Here is a 25,804-nt window from a genome sequence, read left to right as displayed (position 1 = left end):
GGATCTGCACATAGAAAACCACTCACTCCAAGGAAGAGAAGGGGCAAAGGAAGGTGGCAAAGTGACAGTTATAAGCTTTGGAGTCCACAGGCCTGGGGGAGAAGCTTTGTTCTGCCACCAAACTGGCTATGTGACCTTAGACAAGTCCCTTCCCCACGCTCCAGGCCCACCTTCCTAATCGAGAAAACAGCAAAACCATCACAGGCCTCTCAGGGACGCCCCTAAGTGAGATGATGTGGGTTTAGGCACGTTCAGAGCCAACATCTCGGGAAATGGGGGGCTGCTCAGAAATCTCCAGAAGACCGCAGGAAGCTGCAGAGTCGAGGCTGCATGGGAGCTGTGCTCTGCAGAGTCTGAAAGGGCAAAGTCCCCAGCAGCCAGGGCTAGAAAGCTGAGCCACCTGGAAAGAAGGAAACCCAGACCTGTGGGGAGCCTGGCCGCCCTGCAGCCGGGCTGGGCCCTCACAGCCAACAGCTAGGACATCTCCAGAGGCTGTCCCCTCTGCCTTTCCCCTTCTTCCAGGGGAGAAGGGCACTAGGACTAACCATTGGCCCTGGCCACCAAGGGCCATGAGGCCTGTCTCCCAGCTACCCCAGAGGACCTTCAGGCCCAAGGCAGGGCCCTGGGGTGCGGGGATCCAGTACCTCCTCTTCCAGGCTCTCTGCCTGGACACTAGGCTCTACCTCACTTGGGGTGTTCAGGGCTCAGAGTGTGCTGGCCAGAAAAGGCCTGGGTCTCTCCAGTCCTGAGCCTGGGTGGCCTCATGCCATCCCGTGACTAGGACCAGCGCTTACTGGGTACCCATGGGTGCACTTGGCACCTGCTCATCCAGGGTAATGGAGGCCGCCCTGTGTCCACCCAGCCTTCCCAACCAACAAGCCCCATCCCTTGCATTATGAGAGTCTCTCTTGGCCTCTCCCAAGGAATCCTGGAGGCTCATAGTTAAGAATGGAGGTTCAGAACAGCTCAGCCCACCTGATCGGGGCCAGGGCTCAGGATCTTGTTGTCCACAGCAGTTTGCTTACTGTTTTTTTTTTTTTTTTTCTCTTTTAACTTTTGTCCTGGCATAACATAAAGAGAGTCGGTCCTGTCTCTGTGCTCTCGCTGCATGGGGTGGGGTGAGCCTGGGGCCATCTGGCCTTCTGGAGTGGAAGAGGGTAGATGCCCTGCCCTATGGGTCATCCGTAGCTCCTGGGAGACAAGCAGCCAAACAACCATAGATGTCCCTGCTCCTCAGGGACTCAAGAGCTGATCAAGGCACAGGCCTCAGAGGGAGCAGGGATGGCTAACGTGTGCCCTGGGCACACAGGACTCAGTGTAGGCAGGAAGCTAGACTCAACAGGCTCACGAAGTGGACAAAATCATGTCACACAAATGCTCTGGAGATATCCAGGAGAATATGCATCTGTGAAGAAGGTGAGGGAGTCCAGATTTCAAGACTCGGCAGGGCCAATTTCACACACCTATGTGGGAACCACACTGGGAACTGGAATTTAAACACTTTCTTGTTTCAAACTTACATAGTCATCTGAGCCAAGAGACCGCTGCCTTCTGCTCCTTGGCTCTGACCATAGTCCCCGCTTCCTAAAGGTCCAATTTCAAAAAACTACCTTAAAAACAAAAAGTGCAGCCGGGTGCAGTGGCACACGCTTGTGATCCCAGTGGCTCTGGGAGCAGGGCTTTGAGGACGTGTGGGCCTAGTTTTCCTGCTGAAGCCCGTGTTGCCTTTCCCTCATTACGTCTGCCTGAGTTTTCTCCAAGAACTGCTCCGCTGGGTGCTGTTCCTAACTCCCCCAGAGCTGCGTAACCTTCATGGGCTGGCCTGGCACCTTCCGTGGGCCAGTCTACTATCTCCCATGAGCAAGCCTTTTACCCTCTGGACCAAGGGCAGCTACGCTGGGCGACAAGTCAGGCCTTCTGGGTGCCTTTCCTCAGGATGTCGGTGTTGGTAGTCAATGCTTAGGAGCTTTTGGTAAAATTCCAAGAGTGACCTAACCAGAGCTTGGTGCCTTCCCAGGGCATCAACTTGTAGTTTTAAGAGGCTCTAAGATGAGTTTCCAGGACAGGTTTGCTGTTGTCCCAGTGCGGGGGGCGAGGGTGGGGAATGGAACGCAGGGCCTGGCACATGCTAGGCAAGAACTCACCACTGAGCCACACCCCAGCCTTCTTTTGTATTTTAGTTAGAGACAGGATCTCCTGAGCCTTCCAAGCCACTGGGATTACAGGCGTGCACCACCAGGCCCAGCCATCCCATCCCTTTGATTTTTTATTTTAAGATGGGTTTTGCTAAGTTGCCCAGGCTGGCCTCAAACTTGCCATCGTCCTTCCTCAACCTCTGGCACCACTGGGATTGAGACAGAAGTGGTGTTTTTGTTTTTGTTGTTGTTTAGTAGTTGGTCACAACACCTTCATTTCATTCATTTATTATTATTATTTTTTAATGTGGTGCTGAGGAAAGAACCCAGGGCCTCGCATGTGCTAGGCGAGCGTTCTACCACTGAGCCACAACCCCTGACAGAAGTTTTAATTCCCTTCATAGGAGGCCTGCTGCGTAGACTCCTACGGTTTCCTCATCTGAAAAATGTAGGTGACATTTTGCTGAGTATTGAATGACTGTGTCCAAGTGGCACTTAGCATGCAGTTACATCATGATAAGTGAGAATAGGTGCATGTCTCAGGAGCTTGGCATGTTCACTGAGCAAAAAGATTTTGAGTATTTTATTCCAAGCCACCAGGAAAAAAAAATCTCGAGGTTTCCCTCTTTGGCCCTGGGAGGAAGGGGTGTGGAGGGAAACAGCAGGGGCCAGGAAGGGACAGAGCAGCCCAGGCTCCTACAGAACGGTGGTTGTGGCCACCCTCATCGTCCCTCCACGGAGGGGGGGGCAGTGGGGGGTCCCCTGGGATCCTGCCTTCTGGCCATGCACATTCTCAGAAGGCTCTCAAGTGTGTTTATGTGGAGATGCAAGGAAAAAACCCCGGGCTGCTCCTACCAGGTCTTGAAAGGCAAAGGCTCTCAGGCCCACGGAGAGCCCAGCATCAAGGAAGGATCCAAACTCGCAGGGCCTGCAGGACCCCAGCAGGACCCCAGCAGGACCCAGCCTCTCCACTGCAGGCCCTGAGCAGGCCAGCCCTCTGCAGCAAGCCGGGAGGCGGAGCCAGAGCAAGGACTGGGGTGGACAGGCTGCGACCCTTCCCTTCTTGGGCTCAGCTTCCTCGTCTGTACGAGGGGACATATGTGTCCCCCACAGGGTTGGTGAGAGGAGGACGGGTGGAGGCTGGTCCTGTAGCCAGGCATGGCCAGGCCTGGCATGGGCTCCTGCTTGGTGTGCATGGACAGGGCTGCTGCCACCTCTTTGGGAGCCAGAGTCTGGAGTGGACAGTGGGCATCTCTGGGATGGAGACCAGGCTGGGGAGAGGAGAGGCCATTCTTTTTGTTTTCATTTAAAAAGAGAGGTCAGTCGTCAGTGTTCCTCCCTCCTGTGGTGGTCACACGGGTAGATGCTGCTGACCTGCCCCTGGCGAAGACCTCTCTAGAGTCCGTCACTGGCCAAGAGATCACTCACCAGTCGCCTCCCTCCTGTGACACTCTCTGTGCCCAGGCCCCCTCCACAGTGCCTTGTCCTCAGTCCAGCTGTCACCGGCTCCACTGTGTCACCCCAACTCTGACTTGAGGCCCCAGGCAGTGAGGCCATGCCACTACCTGCTCCCTCCTGCCACCTGCTCCCTCCTGCCACCTACTCCCTGCCCCAGGGCTAGCACGGGCACCAGGAGGGCAGGCCTGGCAGGCCAAGAACGGGCACCTCCAGCCAGACCTCCCGGGAACCTGGGCCCAGATGTCATCCCCGGGTGGCCCTGGGGGCAGGACCCCATCCTGACAGTGAGGAGGGCACGTGTCTCCATTTCTCAGAGGCGGGAGGGTGGTTTGTACCCTGGCTGCCCACGCGCACCTCACTCCCGCCCCCTCTTCCCGCCTCACTCCCTCCACCCCTCCTGTGGTTCTGGAACTACACACCAAGGGAGCACATTTGCCCATTCTTGCTCTAGGTCTGCTTTTGAGGGAAGCCAAGCTAAGGCCAGCAGCCCACCGGGTGGGAAGTCAAGGTACCTTGGGGTGGGGTTGATTCCTCTCTTTAGGGGGCCCAGACAGGAGGAATGTCCCCACTGGCTGCCTCTGCAGCCAGAGGCTTGTACCAAAGTCCAGAGCAGCTAGAGAGCTGGTCTCAGCTCATCCTGCAGGCCTGGTGTCAGGCTGATGTGATGCATGTGCGCGCGCGCACACACACACACACACACACACGCGCGCCCGCGCGCGCCTGGGAACAGTGGCAGGGACTGTTAAGTAACCTGCCCTTTCACCCAGAGCCAAGGGGTGGGGGACAAGCTCACTTGCCCTCTGTCTTACTTTGCCTGTCCCTGCGGCTGCACTTCCTGTGACCACACAAACCACCGGGTCAGAAGAGGAGGTTTCAGGGTGTGGGCTGCTCAGCAGACTGTGGGAGGCCCGGACTCCTCAGCCGGGTCTCGCACACGTGAGTTAGAGAAGTCAGAGAGAGCCAGGGCTGAAGTCAGAGGCCGGGCCAGGCCCCGGAGGGGCATCCACTCCCCAGGCTGCCACTGCAGGAGGCCATGGGGGGCAGACTGAACCAGGGGTAGAACAGGACAGTTCTGGAGGCGGGAGTCTGAGATCAAGGTGTTGACAGGGTGGCTTCTCCCGGGGCCCTCTCCTTGTCCTCTAGGAGGCCACGAGAAGGGCCTTACTTGGTCTTCCTTCTGTTCACAGAGCAGCAGACCCAAGGAGCCTCAGGTTAGCTCAAAGATTTCCCGAGCTGATCACAGAATAAAACACTGTTTTAGCTTTTATATATTCTCCTGAGATGGTTGGGTACATGTGTCAACTCAGCCAGGAGGACTTTTGCAGATGTTGACCAACTTGACTTTAAGGACAGGAGATGGCTCTCGATACTATGGGTGGGCCTCATTCAATCAGCTGAAGGACTCATGAGCAAAACAGGCTTCCTGGGGAAGAAATTGTGTCCCAAGACTCGTGCCTGAGTCTCCAGACCCTGCCCTGCGTATTTCAGACTTGCCAGCCCCAGAAGCATGAGAGCCAATATCTTCAAATAGATTATTTCTACATAAATACACACCCGTGCAAACGTGTGTGTGTCCCTACGCTCCTGCGTGTGTTCCATGTTCCCTACTGGTCTGCTTCTCTACAGAGTCGAATGACCCATCTACCCTTCAGAGGGCAGGTATGGGAGGTGCTGGGCGGTGGTGCTTCAGGAATAAGGGACCCACTGTTCATTGGCTGTGGGCATCGATCCCAAGGTGACCCCCGAGGTCACGGGTAGCAAGTGGGGCATTTGCTGAAACTTGCCCTGCTGCTCCATATCAGAAAATGCACACTGCTGTGTCACCCAAAAGGCCAGAGAACCAAAAATACCCCATGAAGTTATACCCAAAACAATGCTATAAACGGAAAATTACAGAAACCACTTGAAACACTCATGAAGCTCAAGTCCCATAACCAGCTCTTACGTCAATCAGATTCTGCTGAAAGTCCTAGAATAAACCTCAAATGAGTGCATGGGCTGGCCCCGCCCACCTCTGCTCACTTTCTCTTACTCCCCCACCAGGTCCCTCTGCCACCTCAGCGCCTTTGCATGTATTGTTTGTGCTTCAAGGACTCCCCTTCCCCTGGCTGTTTGTCTGGCACCTTCTCATCCCTTTGTTCTAACCGTGCATTAACATGATACCAAGTTTGTAATAATATCCCCCTTTCCAGCACCCCCCTTTTTTTTTTTTTAAGAATTAACATCAGATTATTTATTTTGCTTATGCAAAATAAGGACAAGGGAACTTCACTATTTCGCCAGTTGAGAATGGTTGTTCTCCTTTCAATCCAGATTTCTCTGGGAGGACCAGATGTGTCAGCTTGGTTTGACTGACTCCATGTTTTATTTTGTTTTCTCCCCTGGAATAATGTCTCTGTTGAAAAAGTGGCTTCACAAAGAAGGTGGCAGCAGGAAAATTTCAGAATCCAAAGCTTAAAAATAAGTCTTGGGCAGTGTGGGGTTATTTTCTGTCTCTGGGAGGGATCATCTGGTGTCCGAGGCCTGGGGACAGAGGCAAAGTCCCCCCAGCCGCCCATCTAGGAGATGTCACTCTCAATAGCGTCTGGTGTCCTGACCTGTGCTTGCCCAGGATAATGGTGGGTAAGGAGCAGCAGGTCACAGGGTCCCCCTGACTCTCTGGGAGACAGAGCTCTACCTGGGCAGACCCCGGGGCTGAGGGTCAGCGGCCAGGGGAGAATCAACAACTGTCCCCGCCTGTGGTCCCTGAGGTCCTGGGGCAGGGATGCAGGAGGCAGCCAGTGTCACAAGATGTCCCCGTCTAGGTCGGGGGCCTGGCCAAGCAAGGAGAAAGACCGTGTCCCTCCTCAGGGCCTGGCCCCTGCACTGGTCTCACTTCCTCCCCGGCACAGCCTGGAAGGGGAGGAAGTGACATCCAGGGGAAGGCCGGGAAGTGAGGCCACCATCACATTCAAGTTCAGGGTGAGACAGCTCAGTCTGCCCCCCAACAGGCCCCATACTCGGCTCCCCTTCATGGGCCACGTCCCTTCTGAGAGTCACGCCCTGCCCTTTATAAACACAAGGACCCAGAAGTTCCAGGGACACGTCCATGTTTAGGCCCCCGGATCTGGAAGTTCCTCAGGCGCACTTCCATGTTTAAGCCCCAGAATCTGGAAGTTTGATGGGTGCACATCCATGTTTAGGCCCCCAGATCTGGAAGTTCCTTAGGCACACATCCATGTTTAGGCCTTAGCATCCGGAAGTGCCTCAGGTGCACGTCCATGTTCTAGGATCCAGAAGTTCCTCAGGTGTCCAAGTTTAGGCTCTAGGATCCGGAAGTTCCTCAGGCGTCCATATTTAGGCCCATGGATCCGGAGGTTCCTCAGGTGCACGTCCATGTTTAAGCCCCTGGGTCCGGAAGTTCCTCAGGCGTCCATGTTTAGTCTCTGGGATCCAGAAGTTCGTCAGGTACACATCCATCTTTGGGCCCTTGGATCCGGAAGTGCCTCAGGCGTCCATGTTTAGGCCGTAGCATCCGGAAGTTCCTCGGGCGCACGTCCATGTTTAGGCCCCTGGATCCGGAAGTTCCTCGGGTGCACATCCATGTTTAGGACCCTGGATCCGTCCAGCCCTTTTACAATCTGGTTACAGTCTGAAAAGATCTTGATTTTTGTTTATTTTCTGGTTTATCATCCTCCTTTACTTCCCCACTGGTCTGTTCTCTTGCATCTTCCCAACACCAGGGCCACAGTGGACAACACCTGGAACACTCAGAATGAACGAATGAGTGGTGGGGATTCAGCTCCCAAGCTGTCCACTGGGGTCAGTGTCCTCCCCACTTCCCATCATGCTCTGGGCCCACTCCATCGTGTCCTTTTGTGGTTGACAGCAGCACATGACATTGGCATCCAGCTGTCCTGACTGCAGACGGGAGGACTGGGACATTCCTACAGGTGGGACTCCAAAGAAACTCTTGGATGGGCCTGGTGTCATCCCAGCAACTGGGGAGGCTGAGGCAGGAGGATTGCAAGTTTGAGGCCAGCCTCAGCAACTCAGTGAGACCCTGTCTCCAAATAAAAAATAAAAAGGGTTAAAAACGTGCTCAGTGATTAAGCACCCCTGGGTTCAAGCCCCAGTGCCACAAGAACAAAGCAAAAGCAAAACCACTGCCCCTGAACAAGGGGAGCTGAGCTGGGCCATCGGGACTGCTGTCTCACCGGGCTCTGAAATGTGAGGGGAGTGTCCCAGAAGAGCAGGACAAAGCCACACTGCAAGGGCCTCTGCGGGACTCACTGGGGCCACCAGACCTGTCCCCCTGAGCCAGGAGGACAGCAGCCCAGCCGAGCTGGCGGGAGTCATGGCTGAAAAGTAAGAGATGGCTCTGGGTGAAGCTGGGGCGGGGGACAGGAGATGGCTCTGGGTGAAGCTGGGGCGGGGGACAGGAGATGGCTCTGGGTGACAGCTGGTGGGGGACGGGAAACTTATTATTTCAGGGTTGTATCAGCTGCACTGCTGGGTCTTTTTTTAAAACTATGTACATGTTTTGCTTTATAATAAAAGAAAAGAACAATCCACAGAGCTTGGATTTTAAGCAGTAGGAAGAGGTTTGGGTTGGGATATCCGTGTCAGAGACTGCAGGTGGCCCCTAATCCCCACGGGCCTGTGTCCACCTTTTGTAACTGACAGATCTTAGTTTGTCTGTTTTTTTGCTTCCTGTGAGATCATTACCAAATTATTTTCAAATAAAGAGGCCACTAAAAAGTTGTTATATGGGACTTTAGAGGAAACTCTTTATAAGAGGCCTATTGCTGGCAAGAGGTATTTTTACCTTCTCCTTAGCCTCTATCACCTACTTACTTTTTGAAATAAGGATGTGATGGTTGGAGCTCTAACAGCCATCACAGACACTGAAGGGCTGGGGAGGTAGTACAATGGTAGAGCACTTACCTGACAGGTATAAGGTTCAATCCCCAGAATGGGAAAGAAAGAAAGAGGAAAAAAACAAAAACCCAAGTGTCTGGAGGCTAGAGGTAACATCCTAAGAATGGAAGGGCCTAAAGGCAAAGGATTCAAGAGTTTCTAGTAAGGCTGTTAACCCTCTAGACCAGTCCCGGACACAATAAAAAGACTCAGTCTCTGGGTCTCTGCCAGGGAGACAAGAGGAGTCTTTTTGTCACTTGTGTCGCTCATGGACTGTTGGTAAGGAGCAACCACCATCCTGACATCCGCCAGTCAGAGTACTGCTGCAGGTGGCGCTGTCCACTAAGTGTGTACCCCTGAGCCCACTCCAGCCACTCCTGCTCGGTGGCCAGACCAGTCACATGACCCCAGCTAATCACCTGTACAAAGACCAGGAACTGTGATATGCTAGGTGCCCAGAAGACAGGGAGTCTGAGGCAGCGGCCCTCAGGAGTCCACACAGAGCCCCACGTGCTGCCCTGGCCGTGGCACCAGAAGGACCTGGGGCAGAGGGACCTGGGGCAGAGTGGGAGAGAGCCCTGCAGACGCCACGGCCGGAGCCTGCAGAAAAGGGTTCAGCGCTGACGTCAAGGCCCAGCCTGAGCCTCCAGCCTCCAAGCCTCTGGCAGTGGATTTCATGTGAACATTTCTGGCCCTCGTAGGCTTGGTGCTTTTCCCACCTCTTTCCTAGGTAGAAAATACAAATACCCTGCCAACTGGTTCAGTCAGATAGGAGGCCACTCTGGGCCCAGGTGAGGGCTGGCACTGTCCCCGACCCCCCCACACAGGTTCCCTCCCTCAGAGGCGGAGAGAGGAGCAGCCTCCTCAGGCCGACCCTGGAGGGGAAGGGGGGACACGTGCTGGAGGCACACCCAGCAGGGAGGACCAGGGGAGGTCACGGGGTCAGAGGTCTAACCCCCAAGTGGTGCTTTAAATGGACTCCGGTGAGGGGACAAAGTGAGATGGACGTCGTCACCAGATGAAGTGACGGGTCCAGAAGGGCTGACATCTGGCCAGGTGGGGTCAGTGCCCGGCTCGTGCTCCACCGTCCTGACCTTTCCTTTCTCAGGAACCCCTGAGGACCCAGCTGCAGACCCAGTTACCAGTGGCTTCACAGGCCTGGTCTCCATTTTGGTGGGTCCTAGACTGCCCACTAGAACAGGTCCTTGGTGGTGTCCCAAGAACTCAGACCCAACAGACATCAAAGTCCAGAGCCAGGATCAGAGGAGCCCACCCAGCATGGGACAGAGGAAGGGCACACACAGTTTGCCCAAAAACCCCCTTGGCCACGCTGGGGCTGTCCACCTGGCCCTGCACTGCCCCCCTAAACTCTCCATCCCCAGGATTCCCCCTGGTCCCAAAGCCCCCTCTGACTTGAGGGCTTCCCCTGAGACTCCCACTCCTCCTCCTCTTCCTTGACCCCGACTCTCCAACACTCACCAGCTCCCAGGCTACAGCTGGAGCCCTGCATATGGCCATGGGGGCTTGGCCTTGCACAGGGCAACCTGGGGAGGGCTGCCGACTGGCCCCGATGACCGTGAAGTGGGGCTGCAGCTGGGAGGGGCAGGGGTAGCATCTTCACTGTGGCTTGACTGTGCTCAGCAGGCAGCCAGGGCAGTCACTGAGGTGGGGGTCTGGCACAGGGGCTCCAGGTACCTTCCTGATCCCACGGGCAGCGTGGTAGACCAGTTGTCCATCTAGTTCCCTCAGTGCTGACTGTAACTCTGATGCCTGCTTCTGGGAGGCTGGGGAAAGGCCTCAGAAGGGGAGTTTCTGACAAGTTCCCCAGTGATGCCAGCAGAGTGCCAAGTGGAGGCCAACACTGAGACATTCAGCATTGAGTAGCCGGGGCTCCAGTCCCAAGTCTGCCCCCTGCTGGCAAGAGGCCTCTTAGGCCAAAGAAATGGCTGCTTCTGTCTAACTTTCATCTCTAATGGAGAGGTAAGAACCATGCTCACCTCCAGGGTAGTTGTAAGGATTAAGTGAGATGATTTGGCACATAATAGTATCGGAAAGAAGTTCTTTATCAATTGGTTGAGGTGTGGTTCTTTGGGTGGAAGGAAGCTGCTGGATTTTTTAAATAAATTCTATAGAATTATCTGACTTTTAAAAGCACTATTTGAGGGCTGGGGTAATGACTCAGTGGTGGAGCACTCACCTAGCACGTGCAAGGCGCTGGATCCGATCCTCAGCACACATAAAAATGAATAAATAAAATAAAAGTATTGTGTCCAACTACAACTAAAACATATTTTTAAAACTTTACTTGTACAACAACAATAATAATTAAAGTTTAATTAAAAATTATAGAAGACTTAATTCCATTAAAAAGAAGAAATCACCAGGTATGTTGTCACATGCCTATAATCCCAGCAGCTCGGGAGGCTGAGGCAGGAGGATCACAAGTTGCTAGCCTGAGTACCTTAGTGAGGCCCTAAACAACTTAGTGAGACCTGTCTCCAAAAAAAAAAAAAAAAGAGCTGAGGATGTGGCTCAGTGCTCAGTTCTTAAGCACCCCTGGCTTCACTCCCCAGTACCAAAAAAAAAAAAAAAAAAAAGGGAGGGAGGGAGAAATCAACAGCTCTGATAGTTTAAATATGGAAATGTCTATGAAGATTGCTGTTGTTCCCAACTATCCTCTCCCCTTTCCTGAACAGGATGCTACAACTTCTCTCTCTTCTGGGGAAAGAGTATTCATCCAGTGCCAATGACTTTGGGCTTGACCTTGACTGCCTTTGCGGACAGCACCTGTGTGGAGCTGCCCCTGAGGCATGTTGGGGCAGGAGCTGAGAAGCAGTGCTTACTTTTTCCACCAGCACACTTGTCCTTGTCCCCCCCACCCCACTCCGCAACAGGCCTGTGCTCCAGATGGCGCTCTTCTTTGGCTTTGGAATTACAGCCACAGCTGACCCACAACCCAGAGAAGCCAAGCCACAGCCAATCTACAAAAGAAATGTAAAGACAAGTGACAAACAAGCCTCTATTTATTGTTGTGAGCCACTGACGTGCTGGGATAGCTTGTTACTGCAGCTTTACCTGGTGAAAACTGACTAAAAACTTCCTACAACAGACCACAGATGTGAAAGTATAGTGTGTCAAATGCAATGACTGCTTAACAGGTGTAGGAGTGATGGAGAGTTCTGGAACTAAATAGTGTAGATGGTCATGTGACGTTGTGGGTGTAGTTAATACCACCTAAAGTGAATCGTTCACTTTAAATTGGTCAAAATTCTTAAGATGTGTGCTATATTGATCACCACCCTCCTGCCCCCCCGTCTGAACTGCAGGGCAAGCCAGCTCTCGATTAGTTATGTGGGATTTGGATGACCTTCAGTGTTGACCTCCAATATGATGTTGAGAGGAGTTCAAGATAAAACTGTCCCTGAAGAGGCAGAGGTTGCTAATGGTCCATGTTCTCCTGCCATTGGACACTTTGTGGGGTGACACCAAATGGGCAGCTTTGGGGGTAGAGAGGGAAGGAGGCAGAGGACAAACTTCTGCTCACATTGTGCTTGGGGCTGGAGCTCAAACTCAACCCTGAGAGGATCAGCCCTCAGCTGAGTTAACACTGCACCTGCTGGAGCGGGGGGCTCACATCTGAAATCCTAGCCCCTCAGGAGGTTGAGGCAGAAGGGTTCCAAGTTCGAGGCCAGCCTGGGCAACTTAGTAAGATCCTGTCTTAAAAAAAAAAAAAAAAGGTGGGGGGAGTGGTGCTGGGATGCAGCTCAGTGGTAAAGCAGTGTCCTGGAATGCTCCAAGGCCTGGTTCAATCCCAGCACTGCCAAATAAACAACCCCCCCACCTCCTGCACTCTCCTGAAATGCCACAGAACAGCACTGGGGGGCAGAAGAGAGCCGGGTCAGCCTGGGGAGGCACCAAGTGTGCTCTTTCCCTTTTCTCCCTTTCCCCTTCCCCTCCCAACCCTCCCACCAAGGCAGTCCCTTCCATTGGTTTCAGAAGATGTTACCATTTTTTTCCAAAGGAAATGTCTTTGCAAGTAAAACCTGAGTATTTCATCTGCTGCATCCAGAGAGCTGTTCGAGGAAGTCCATTTTTAGATGTTGAACACATTCCACACCACGTTTCAGTTGATGGCTAATTTCAGGGCTGACTGAACCAAGCCCACTCCTGACTTTTGGGGGGTATCAACTTGAAACTCTTCCCCTGATATTCAGCAGGTGGGTGTCTCTAAGACGCTAGAAAACTTTAACAGCCAGACTGGTAACAAAGACAGTTTCTCCATAAGACTGAAAAGATTGATTTGGCACTGATGGGAGCAGCCTGAGCTGGTTCCAAAGCTCTGTTAGCCACAGGTCTCTTCCAAGACGCTTGGCATCTGTCCACCCCTACTGAGTGCAAAACCACCTCAAGACCCAGTCACTTAAAGCAGCTGCAAGGTGAGTATCCCTTGTCCAAAATGCTTGGGACCCAGAAGTGTTTTGGATTTCAGCTTTTTGGGGTTTTGGAGTATCTGCAAGCCTAAACACAAGATTCATTCATGTTTCATGTACACTGTATACGCTTAGCCTAGAGTTAATTTTATACATGATTTTTAGTGAGTCTGTTTTTGACTCTGACCCATCACATGAAGCCAACTATTGAATTTTCTATTTATGGCATCATGTTAGCACCCAAAAAGTTTGAGATTTTGGAGCATTTGGATTTGAGGGTGGCAATGCCCCACTTGTATTTTTTGTTATTGTTTTCATGCGAGGGATTGAGCCCAGGCCTTTGCACTCTGTCCCTGAGCCCTGGTCCTAGGCATATTACTGTTGTCATCTTTGGGTTGGGCTCAGCCAGGTGATTCTCCTGCTGGTCTCACCCGGCTCCCAGTGCGGCTGCAGTGAGCTGACCTGGAGCTCCCTGGTCCAAGTCCCAGAAGCCTCACTCACCTGCCTGTGTTGGGTGGGGTGAGGGATAAACGGGGCATCTGAGCGCCAAGCATCTGGCAGCTGAACTCCAAAAGCAGCAAGAGAGGCCAAGCCCCAGGGGACAGCACTTTTCACACCTCTGTTTGTTTCCTGCTGTCTCCTTGGCCCGCAAGGCAAATAATCAGTGCTGCTTCGGGGAGTGGAGAGAGTAGACTCCATAATATTGTAGAGTTTAGAAAATTATCCCCCAGGCCCTCCCTCCTCTCCTGCTATGGCCAAGGACATCTTTATTCACTCAGAGATGAGTAAACTGACACCTGCCAATTCACAGTTGTGTTAGTCAGCTTTTCTTCACAGTGACCAAAGAACAACTTGGAAATAGAAAAGCTCATTTGGGGCACAGGGTTTCAGAGGTCTTAGGTGGCCGACTCCATTGCTCTGGGCCCATGGTGAACAGAAGAACATCATGGCGGAAGGGCATGGCAGAGGAGCACTGCTCGGTTCCTGGCCACCAGAAAGCAGAGGTGGGAGGGGCCACAGGGACGATGCACTCTTCCAGGGCACAACCCCAGACCCACCTCCTTCAGATACACCCCATCTGCCTACAGTCACCACCTAGTTCAAACTAGGATGGATTGATTAGGACACAGGTCTCATAATCTAATCATGTCACCTCTGACTATTCTTGCGTTAACACAAGTTCAAGGCAATTAAATGAATCTCTCCCAGATGCATAAGGTACTATGGATGGAATTGTGCCCCCCAAATTCATATAATTCATGTTAAAGCCCTAACCCCAGTGTGATTCTATTTAGAGACAGGGCCTTTAAGAAGGTTACTAAGGTTAAATAAGGTCAATCCAATAAGACTGGTGTCCTTATAAGAGCCATCAGGGTGCACACAGAGAAAAGGCCACGTGAGGACGCGGGGAAGAAGGCTACCTATGAACCAGGATGGGAGCCCCCCCCCAGAGCTCAGCCCTGACGGCACTTTGGTCTTGACCTTCCAGCCTCCAGGACTGGAGGGAAACACGCTCCCTGTCCGTGGTATCCTGTTACGGCAGCCTGAGCTGAACAACAGGTAAACAGGTTTCCTTGGTTAAATCACTCTGGGAAATGTCGTGCTCAATACTGACCTTCTCCCCTTGGAGGTTCGGAAAATTCTTTAGCTCATTCAAGCCTCTGAGAAGTTCTTCAGCAAAGGAACCTATTGTTGGCCACATGTCCTGGGTTATTTGAACACACATTCAGTTCCTGGGGCTCCTTAACAAACTGCTGCAACCTCCAGGGCCTCACAGTTCTGGTGACCCGAGGTCCAAACCCCAGGAGTCGGCAGGATGGTTCCTTGTGCAGGCTCTGAGAACCTTCCAGACCTCCCTCCAGCTCTGGTGGCCCCTGGTAACCCTTGGCATTCCTTGGCCTGTGGAGGTACGGCTCCCATCTCCGCCTGCGTCTCCACAGTCTGTACCCTGAGTCTCCTTCTCAATGGTAAAACACCAGTACCCCAAAGAGAAGAAACCATGACTAGATTGGGGACCCTGCCCTTCCTGTAATGCCCTAGGAGAGGGTCTGTTTTGGGGGGGACACTTGCATAAGGCAGTGCTCATTACTGCAGCAACACAGGAGGGCTTTTACAGGACGGTGCTTCTGAACCTCCACAAAGCCTCCCAGAGCTCTGCTTCCTGCATGCCTCCCCAGTCCCGTGGCCTCCAGGAGGAGAGACGTCTTGCTCCTCCCTCCAGAGGCCATCTTCACTGTCCCCAGCTGCCCACAGGGCCCACTGCCCACTGTCCTGGTGCTGCTCTGCCTGCCCTGCCCACCCTCCCTCCTCCTTGTCCACAGCCCTGTTTGCCTCTAAACCACCCATCAGGTGGCTTCTGGGGTCTGCAGGTTCCTGAAATGCGTGCGACCAGGGACGGTTCTGTCCTGGAGGTGGGCTGTGGGCAGACGTTTTCCCAGAGCAGGGCCCATAGCTTCCATTGTTTCTCCAAATCCATCCCACGGAGGCTGCGACCCTCAGGGTTAGGGCTCAGGTTCAGTGAGGACCTCTCCCTAGAGCAGTCTCCTGGGGAAAGAAGCAGGAAGGTGGGAAAGCCCCCCCCCTCCGCCCCAGTTTCCCTGGTGGAAGGCAGAGCAGGAGGAGGCAGCAGGACCATCCGCAGGGACAACCTCAGGAGGCCCAGGGCAGCTGGCTGAGGCTGCAAGCTCCCCCTGAGAGAGAGAGGACAGCAGGCCCTTGGGTTTGGGAGAGAGCTGGGGAGCCTGAGGGCAAAGTCTAGCACCCCCCCACCCCCGTAGGTCTTGCCAACATCCCGGATTCCGGGAAGCTGGGCACTGCTGGACTGAGCCTTCAGCTCACTGGGCGGTGTGGACAACAAGGTGGGACTTGTTCTCAATCTGAATGGTACAGGGCTGGGATGTAGCTCGTTGGTAGGCCACGCCTGGCCTGTGTGAGGCCCTGTGTTCAACTCCCAGTGCTGGGGGGCAGGGGGTAGTTTTTTTAATGCAGACATCTATCTCAATCACCTCAGGATTCTATCTGAGGGCCTCAGCTGGTACTTAAGGTCCCCAGGAGTACTCAGGAAGGAAGGATGGAGGGGCTCTCCCTTGTGTGGACACTTGATTTGCAGCCTCTCAAGGCTGGTCTGCACCTGGGTCCCCTTAGGCCACACTCCACAGCCACCTGCCAGGCCTCTGAGTGGTCTGAGAGGACTCCTCTCCCTGGACCTTCAGACAGCTCTACAATGGTGGGGGAGGGATGGCCAGGGTGGACTGTGGAGATGGGGGCGCCCCAGAATAGTTGCCCTCAGCGCCGGGGCAGTCAGGGTGGGTGTGACGTGGGGAGGGCTGAAGCACCCCTTTGTTTTAGAGAGGGGACGGGAGGGATGATCTGTCCTGGTCCAATTTTTCCACTCTGTGGGCGCTGGTGGCCCCAGGAATCCCATTTGCATCAGGGCCCAGGCTTCTAGGAAGTTAAGAGAAAGGAATTTATTTTAACTTGCAAATTTGTTCTGGTAATTTAAGTCATATTTATGCATTGTCAAAAAGGCAAAGAATTGTATATGTTTAAAAATGAACAAAAACTCAAAAGACAATCCTTGCCCATGATTCTGCTGCTGCTCTCTGACATGGGCTGCCAGTTGGCACGTTATCTGTGAGTATCTCACAGCTGCGTGCCTTCGACAGCCAGGGTGGATCATAATTCAAGCAATAACTGTTACTGTAGAAAAATCAGAAAATACAGTCAAAACAAATTTCACATAATCCTACTATCTAAAGATAATCTTGCTTTCGTACCTTGTGTTTCTTTGACTACTGATACATTTGAACATTTTGCCATGTTTATTGGCTGTTGAGATTTCCTTAGTGAAGCCAGATGTGGTGGGCACGCCTGTAATCCCAGTGGCTCAGGAAGCTGAGGCAGGAGGATCACAAGTTCAAGACCAGCCTCAGAAATTTAGTGAGGCCCTAAGCAATTTAGTAAGACTTTGTCTCTAATGAAGATAAAAAGGAATGGGGATATGGCTCAGCAGTTATGTGCCCCTGAAACAAAAAGAAGAAAAAGGGAAAAAAGTGTTTTTTCTTGGTGAATAGGTTGTTTCTGTCCTTTGCATATAGTTTTTGGGCATCCAATGGGGCCATCAATTTGTTTGGGATCTTGTATAGCATACATATGAATCTTTATACTACCTATAGTTTTTTGTGTTTTTTTTTTTTTTCTCGATTTGTGATTTGTTCTTAAAACTTTGAGAGTGTTTGTTTGTTTGTTTGTTTTGGTACCAGGGATTGAACCCAGGGGCACTCAACCACTGAGCCACATCCCCAGCCTTTTTTTTTTTTTTATTTTGAAACAGGGTCTTGCTAAATTGCTTAGGGCCTCTCTAAATTGCTGAGGCTGACTTTGAACTTGCAATCCTCCTGCCTCAGCCTCCAGAGTCACTGGGATTACAGCCACCATGTCTGGCTTTTAGTGTTTTTAATCTTGTTTTTCTCTTTTGGAGTTCTCTACTGGCTTTTGTGTTTAGAGTGTAATTCTCCTCCCCCAAATTGAATGCCTTCCTTCAGCGGTGAGCCCTGTCTCTTTCTTCCTCTTCAATCCATCTGAAAGTGGAAGTGAGAAGCTCACCCAGTGTTTTCCAGACACTTAGCCAACCATCCCAGCGCTGTTTTTATGACTCAGCCCTCCTGTCCTCTGTCCCTCAGGCAGCCCTGTGCACAGGGCAGGCATTAGCCAAGGAGTCTCAACTTGCTGTTGTGCCAGAGGCCAGGCTCGCTTGGCAAAGGCCTTGAACATTCTCTGGAGCTATCGGCCCTCCCCAGTCCCTGCCCGCCCCCACCTCCAGGGGAAGCCCTGACCTTCCCCCTCAGTGCAGCCTCCCCCTGGCTATTTACCTGAGTCTCCTGGAGTCCTGCCCCTGGGCCCCACCTCGCCCACCCCACACCCAGCACCTCCCCACAGAGGCCCTCAGAGGACTGGCCCTGCTGGGCAGCCCCGCCTCTGTAAGGTGAGAACCCTCAGGGGCTCAGCAGCCAACCCTGGGGCCCAGCGCCCACCCCCGGGGCTCATTAACCTGTTTCTTCCAAACAAATCCCGCTCTGTTCTAGGTGGAATTCCCATGCCATCTGCTCCCTCCATCTCTTCTGTTTCTTGAAGTCTCCAGAAGCAGGAGTCCTGGAACCAGGCGTCCTGGCCTATCAGTGCTGATACCCCCAGAAGCTGCCTGGGAGTACCCCACCCCGAGGGGCAGCCAGCCACAGTTCAGGCTCCCAGGCCCTCCCCAGGCCCCCCAGAGTGGCCTCAGTGACAGGCTGGGCGGCACTGCCCTCCCCTAGGTGACCATGGCCATGGTGGGGGCTGCCATCAGGGGCCACAGAGCCCCAGAGAGCACCAGGTCCACCTGCCCAGCAGCAGCCCCTGGAGGGGCCAGACCCTGAGGCCAGGAGCAGCAGCATCCTGGGGCGGGACCATGGGAAACAGTGCCTATGGCAGCAGGAACAGGAAGAGGCCACCCTCCCTGTGACCAGGGGTCTGCAGAAGCGAGCTCTGAGTGGCTCTGAAGGGCCTCTGGTCCCATCCGTGTGCACGTGAGTCACAAAGAGCCTCAGCTTCCTCATCTATAAAACCGGGATGCGTCAGCACCACCCCCAGGGCCCCGGGAGGTTTCAGCAGGAGTGGCCATCACTGTCGGAGCTCCCTGGTTACCAGGACTTGACGGTGGGGATATTTCATAGTGTAATATATCCCAGAACACGAAGCTACACGCCTCAAACACATACAGTTTCATTTCCTTGGTAAAGATGGGGCTGGGGCCTGAGCGGTAGTGCAGGCTTGGAATCCCAGCGGCTCCAGAGGCTGAGACAGGAGGATCGTGAGTTCAAAGCCAGCCTCAGCAAAAAGCAAGGCCCTAAGCAACTCCGTGAGACCCTGTCTCTAAATAAATTACAAAATAGGACTGGGGATGTGGCTCAGTGGTCAAGTGCCCCTGAGTTAAATCCCTGTTAACCTCCCACAGCCCCCAAAAAGATGGGATTGGGGGAGAACATCTAGCCAGAAGCAGAGGGCAGTGCGGGGGGGACTTGAACTGTGCAGATGCCTCCCCTGGCTGTGAAGCTGGCTGTGTGTCTCCATCTCCTCACCCGAAAGTGGGGAACACCCACCCCCTGTGCTCAGTGCCCCATGCTGCCCTTCATGTTACCACAGGAAGATGTCCAAGTCAGCAGGGAAGACACCCCTGCTGGGCTGTCCGAATTGTCAGATTTAGGTGAGAACTGAGTTGAGAAGCATGAAGTAGAAAACCCCCAAATGCCAACAATTTAAGCACATGTGTGATTATTTTCCTTCGCATAGAGGAGTTCTGGGTATTGGCAGTAGTTCTCTCTGGTGGCTGGTATGACAGCCCCAACCAAGGGACCCAGGTTCCTTCCACCCTTGTGCTCTACCATCTTAGTGTGTACCTTCCACCCACAGGATTACCTCAAGGATTGTGGGAGGCCAACCTTACACGTGACTGAGGTACACTCCCCGGCTGGGTGCTGAGGCTCTCAGTTGCAGAAATGTGGCACCCTTCTTGGGTTTGAGGGTCAGTGTCTCGTGCATGGGTGTGTCTTGCTACAGCCCCAGGGGTGAAGCTACACTCACCTGTTCCTTTGTAATATAACCCCTTGCCCTGTTTAGGGTAGAATCTTCCATGGAAGTGCCTTGTGTGGGTCCCTTCTCTTACTGTGCCCTTGGGTGTGGCCTACCCAGGTGTCAGTCAACCTGCTGACAGTGGACATCATGAAGATAGACTCAGCCCCCTGAAACCTGACCCCTTGCCCATTTGAATAGCTTCTCCTCAATAAAAGGGGTCAGCACGTGCTCTCTGTCTCTCTCTTTCTGCGGACCCTTAAGGTCAGAGGAGCCCTCACAGCGACCCCAAAGAAAAAGGTATTTGTGTCTCTTGTGTGGTTATTTCGTGCAGCCCAGTCAGCCCAGTTCAACCGGAGTGACCCCTCAGCCTTTTAGTCGCGAGAACAGAAAACGCGGCAAAGGATCAATATAGCTGCTACTGCTCCAGCCTTACATTCCTAATAGCCAAAGGCATAAAAGGTGGAAGAGCCAAAGGATATTTAGCTTTTTGAAGGATCCTTTCTAAAGTACTGCCTAATTCTTTCTGCTTGCTTCTCTTTTGCCAGAATATGGTCTCATGTTCTTGCCTATCTGCAAGAGAGGTCGGGAGACCCATTCTTTTAGCTGAGCAGACAGCCACCCTGAATGAAACTGGGGTCTGACAGTAAGAACGAAGGGCAACTAGGATGGTCAACTAGCAGACTCCTCCACATTCCTTCACTTGGTTCAGCTGCCTCGCCCCCATACTCCCCAAAACTTGGGTTTGCCCATGACCTCTGAGGTGGCCTCAGGGCACCACAGGAGAATAAGTGGGTAGCAAGGGTTGAGAAGGAGAAGTGGAGGAGAAGGAGAGGTGGAGCCAGCCTCAGAGGCTCAGATAGCGGAGTGTAAAGGGGATGAAGAGAACATGGAGAGGCCTCATGTTAGGGGAGGAGGAAGACGAGGGCCAGCAAAGGAGCTGGAGAGAAGCAGCATTGAAAAGAGCGTGGGAAGGGAGGGGGGGAGGAAAGTTGAGCTACTGAGGGCAAAACCCTGAGCGGCACCAGCTGTCACCCAGAGGTGCCCAGAGCAGCTGTGGTAGCACTCTGCTCCCAGCACCCAGCTTCCTTACCCTGCCAGTCACTCAGTGCTTCTGACTGCCCTCCTGGATACCAGAGGGGCCGGAAAGCTTGCATGAGCTAAAGTCAGGTGGAGTTCAAATCCCAGATTTAGTGCTTATTCATGTGACTTTGAATAAGTTGCCTCTTCCCTCTGAGGCTCAGCTGCCCCAGCAATAAGTGGGTATAAGAACAGAGCTGCACTGCTTAGAGACCGTGGGGTCACGGGACTTGGCTCTTCTCTGGTCCCTGATAAGCAGGCACCAAGTGTTACTGACAACCCCAGAGTCACAGACACAGAAGAATGAAACTTTCCAGCCCAAGCTTTTTATTAAAGGGACAAGCACAAGAAGTTCATCAGGGTCTCAGGAACACCCTGGGGGTGCAGATCTTTGTGGTTGTGTGCACACCCCAAGTCAGGAGAGCAGGAAGAAGATGAAGTTTGTCTATCCTGTGTCCAAAGGGTTAATTCCACAGCCAGGGACAGTCAGAACCAGGAGCTGACCAGGTTCTGGCCTTGACTTATTCCTGCCCACTGCTGCTGGAAAACAAATGCCCTGCAGAAGGACTGGCCATATCCAGTCCTGTGGCACCAGAGTGGGCCAAGAGGTTCTGGGAGGGGTCCCTGATGAACTCTAACTTGGCATCTGTACCCTCTTCTCATTTGCCACAGTCACAGGCATTATGACTCCTTTCGACCCTGTGGCAGCACCTGCACTTGCATACACACCTCCATCCTACAAACTTGGCTGCAAGTCAGTCATAGCCTCAGTTCAGTAAGGCAGCCACTGGGGAGGCTTGCTGTACATGTGCCTGTGACATCACCAGCCACCCACACCCCCCTGTGACTTCAGCACCCGGACATCTTAGCCCAGCAGAGTCATGGCCACTCCCACTGCAAGTGGCAGAGGGCATAAATGACCACCGTGCCCTCAGAAGAGGCCAAAGCCACCAGCAGCCCCCCATATGCTCCTTCTGAGGCCTTTCTGGGCAACGAGGCTGACCACAGCCCTGCAGATGATCCGACAGGAGGGTCCCAAAGTCAGGCCCCCCTCCCTGCAGATGTCTCACCAGAGAGCAGCGCTGCAGAGGCCACTGAACTCCAAGATGTAGATCAGGCCACCTCTGAGGCCAAGCCAACCTCTGGGGACCAAGACAAGAATGAAGTCGCTCCTGGCAGCAGCCAGAATCCTGCAGAGATCACACCTCTGGTGCCCCAGGACCCAGGTGCCCAGCCGGTGTTGGTGGGCAGTCAGAACCTGCTACCGGTCAGGCTAGCTGGGGATAAACTGATCCCTCAGGATGGCGTGGGCCTGCTCCGTGACTCCCAGGCTCAGAAGGGAACACCACCGCAGGCGAGGGACCCCAAGAAGCAGCTGATCTTTGCTTTACCTGCAGTAGAAGTCCGGCCCTTTGTGGGTGCTGCTGACCCAGCCACTGCAGGCGCCGGTGGTCAGCTTGACCCTCCGCCCACTGGCGTCACCCAGGCTGCTGAAGAGAAAACCAAGGGGTCCCAGATGGTGACAGGGGACGACCTGGTGGACGGTTCCCCAGAACACTGGGTTCAGTCCTTCCCTCCCTTCGCAGCCTGCAATGCCCCGACCTCAGCCTTGCCCAGCCCCCACCGGGAGGCCCCGGGGAGGAGGCCGCTGGACTCCGACCTGTACATGGCGGATGAGGACAACGGCTATATGCGCTCCATGACCAGCCTGCTGGGCGGGGGCGAGGGCTCCATCGGCTCCCTGGCCAACATCCTGGTGTGGTCCGAGCCCATGGGCATGACCATGGCCATGGCCTTCCTGACCTCCAGCCACGGCTCCCCGACGGAACTGCTGCCCAACACCGGATCCAACCTGCACTCGGTCTCCAGCATCCTGGGGAACGCCAGCTCGGCCTTCTCCTCCGGGCTGGCCACAGGGACCAGCTCGGCCCTGCGCTCGGTCACCCAGGTGCTGGAGACCGTGGAGCCGAGAACTACGGAGAGCATCCGCTCGGCCATGCGCTTCCTGACCAGTCACCTCGCCCCGCGCCGGTTCCATGCCAGCCCCAGCTGAGACTAGATCCCACACGGAAGCCCCAAGGACTTGCCCAGCAGCTCTGGAGACCCTGGATTCTCACCCCGGTTCCTGCCCACCCCCACCCGGGGTGGCTCCCCAGCAGATCAATAAATCACCACCAGCGTTTATTTTCTAAGCGCCAGCCTCATCCCTTGTCCGAGCAGTGGGCAGAGTGGAAGTCAGGAGCGCCTGCCTGGCATGCAGAGGTCCTGGGGTCCACCCCAGCACCAGGTGGGGGAGGACAAGAGGGGCTCCGGGTGTCTTGCAAACAGAATGTCCTCAGGTTGTCCCATTCAGGGCCTAGGGACAAATGGAGTGGCTCTGAGAGGCCCCCGGAGGGAGGTGGAGGGTGCTGAGTCACCAGTGCGGATTCAGACCCCTGGGCTTCCGGGCCTCCCTCTCCTGAGCTGTAATGGAGACAGTAAGCTCACACCTTACAGCTGTCATCATTATTTGCCAAGTGGGCAGATGATAGGGTGGGACAGGGTCCAGGCAGGGTGACAAGCTGTCCTTGTCGTGCTTGGCTTCAGACTAAGGGGATTTCTGGCATGGGGGGCTTTCAGTTTTGAAGCTGGCAAGCCAGGATAGCTGCCCCCTTAGGTGCAGGTCTCTTTCCTTGGAGTGTGCTCTGGTCTGCATCTGAGAAGCTTTGGCAAGGAGGAGGAGGAGTGCAGGCCTGGGGGCCCAGCTAATGCTCAGAAAGTGGGCCTCCGTCCAGCTGCACCCAGTGCTGCTTCCAGAGGTGAGAGGTGGTGCATAAACTCCAGCAGGATATTGGCCTGACCTGTCACATCCTCCTGCCACAGCCTGGACTGCTGTTCTTCCCAGCAGTCTCCCGATAAGGGCCCTGGGGGGAAGTCAGCCTACTGATGCATTTGTTGGACTTACATAGTGTTTCTCAAAGTGCAAACTAATGAATTAATTGCTAGAGTTTTAAAAAGGAGATTTTACATAAAAATATGGATTTCTGCCTCTTTGGAAAAATCTAGGGCCCTCTGTTTTGGTTTGGATGTGAGATGTTCCCCAAAAGCTCATATGTGAGCAATGCAAGGTTTAAAGGAGAAATGATTGGGTTATGAGAGTCTTAACCAATCAACAAATCAATCATTGAATTAATCCCTGATAGGATTAACTGGGGGAAACTGAAGGAGGGTAGGATGTAGCTGGAGGAGGTGGGCATTGGGGGCATGGCACCCTCCTGCCACGATGTTCTGCCTTACCTCAAGTCTCGAGGGATGGAGTCAGCTATCTATGGACTGAGACCTCTGAATTCATTAGCCAACTTTTCCTTCCCCACAATTGTTCTTGTCAGGTTACAGTCACAGCAACCAAAAAAAAAGTTGACTAAAACACCCCCATTTCTTCAGGATCCCAGGCAGCTAAACTACCTAAACCACCACTTTAGGGAGAGTGGTGGTCACTGTCACCACAGCCCACCTGGCCTTGGAGTGACAGATGTCTCAGCCTGACCCCCGGAGCATGTGTAGGCCACACCTGTTTTGCAGATGGCTCATGAGAGGAAGTCTGACTCTTAAGCCCAAAAGGGATGTAAAGACAGACTAGACATGTGTACCCCTAGTCCCCAGGGGCTGCCACCTTCTTGAGGTGCAGCATGAACTGTCCCCAGTTCCCATGTCATGAAAGCAAAAAATTCAGAGGAGTGAGGTTGTCAACTTAGATCCCAGTAATGGGGGGGGGGGGTCCTCTTAGAGAAGCAACTGAGTCAGACCTTAAGAGCAAGGGGAGAGGGTACTCCCCAGACAGACATGGTAAGAACAAGGCACCCCCAAAATATGCTCATCCAAGCTTTCAACAAATGGTATTGAACACCCACTGTGGACCAGGCCCTGCTATACCCCCAAAGGTGACCTGAGCTTTGCAAGGGACAGAACAAACTCAAACCAGCATAAGGAAAGGATTGGTGGCTGGCACTGCTGCCGGTGTGGGCGAGGCGGGCTCCCGGCTCAGCGGGTTCTCTGGGCTGTCTTTCCAGCTGCCCCACTGCTGGCTCTCTCCATTCTCAGCTCCACCTTCTGGAGAAGTGGAACCGTCCACTGGCCTTGGCAGGTGAGTCCCAGGGAAGCACACTGGTTCAGTACCCATGTCCTGCCCTGGACAGGTTATGCAGGCCACAGGACTGAAGTACCAGTCACCCACCAGTCACCTGGCCCAGGTCAAAGCCTAGAAATGGAGGTTCATCTCAGGAGGGGGCAGCTGGAACCAGCCGGTGAGTGATGAGGAAGGGGCGTGCCCTTTGGGTCCAGGCCACCTTGAATGCTGGGCACCCTGCCTGCCAGCTGTGTTTCTTTCTCCTCTCCTGCCTCAGTTTCTTCACCTGTAAACAGATGGTGACAGTGTTGTCAGGGGTTGGACTGCCGGGCTTCATGAGTCAGTGCCTAGGACAGTGCCGGCAAGTGGCAGAGTGTACACGACATCATGCTGACCACTGGTGCAGAGCCCGACATGGAATCAGGTGCCCAGAACGTGGCTCTACCATGAGGAGTGGAGGTGGGGGAGGGGCAGCTATGTGCGGGCTCTCACTGAGGTGGGCCTTCACTGTTAGAGGACGACCAAGGCCTGGAGCACAGCAGCTCAGTGATGGTGGCTGGCAGCAGGGGTGACAGGGCCAGGGGTCCACTGTGGAGAGATGGCCCAGGCCCAGAAAAGTCAAGGCTGGCAGTGAGGGGTGTAAAAGGTGACAGAGCAAAGGGAAAGGAGACATCGCAGGTGACCAGTTGGGTTGAGGGTCAGGAAAACGACAGTCACGATTCCCTGGTGGCCTGAGCCTTGCAGTCACGGGATGACACGCGGGTCACTGCCAGGTGTGGAACACCAGGAGAAGGGCCAGTGGAAGCCGGGGGACAGGCCGGATGGCACTGAGGTGAATCTGGCCCATGGACCACCTGTGGCTGTTGTTTTTGTTTGTGTGGGTCCTGAGGATTGAGCCCAGGGGTGAATCACCCCTGAGCCACATCGCCAGCCCCATTTTTTAAATTTTATTTGAGTTGGAGTCTCTCTAAGTTGCCCAGGCTGCCCAGGAACTTGTGAGCTTCCTACCTCAGCATCCCAAGTGCCTGAGGGGACAGGTGAGCACGGCCACACGGGCATCTGTTGGTCCTTGATATGAAAATCAAGAAGCC

The 25,804-nt window shown here is 53.9% G+C and overlaps 1 protein-coding gene and 1 long non-coding RNA gene across 2 annotated transcripts; one reads left to right on the top strand and one right to left on the bottom strand.

Moving 5' to 3' along the window:
• Positions 1 to 5,811: 5,811 nt before the first annotated feature.
• LOC139707744 (uncharacterized) lies at positions 5,812 to 10,347 on the bottom strand. Its single transcript, XR_011709226.1, has 2 exons — positions 9,972 to 10,347; positions 5,812 to 7,635 (listed from the first exon to the last, which is right to left on the bottom strand). It is a non-coding gene; the product is annotated as an uncharacterized lncRNA (long non-coding RNA).
• An 11,177-nt stretch (positions 10,348 to 21,524) lies between these two features.
• Positions 21,525 to 22,661, top strand: Tex44 (testis expressed 44). Its single transcript, XM_071619430.1, has one exon. It carries the CDS (start codon positions 21,525 to 21,527, stop codon positions 22,659 to 22,661), a length of 1,137 nt encoding a protein of 378 aa, XP_071475531.1.
• The last annotated feature ends 3,143 nt before the right edge of the window (positions 22,662 to 25,804 follow it).

The sequence above is a fragment of the Marmota flaviventris genome, chromosome 11, assembly GCF_047511675.1.
Source record: "Marmota flaviventris isolate mMarFla1 chromosome 11, mMarFla1.hap1, whole genome shotgun sequence".
NCBI lineage: Eukaryota > Metazoa > Chordata > Mammalia > Rodentia > Sciuridae > Marmota > Marmota flaviventris.
Note: the sequence above shows the minus strand (reverse complement) of the source record. Positions and strands in the feature narration are given on the sequence as shown.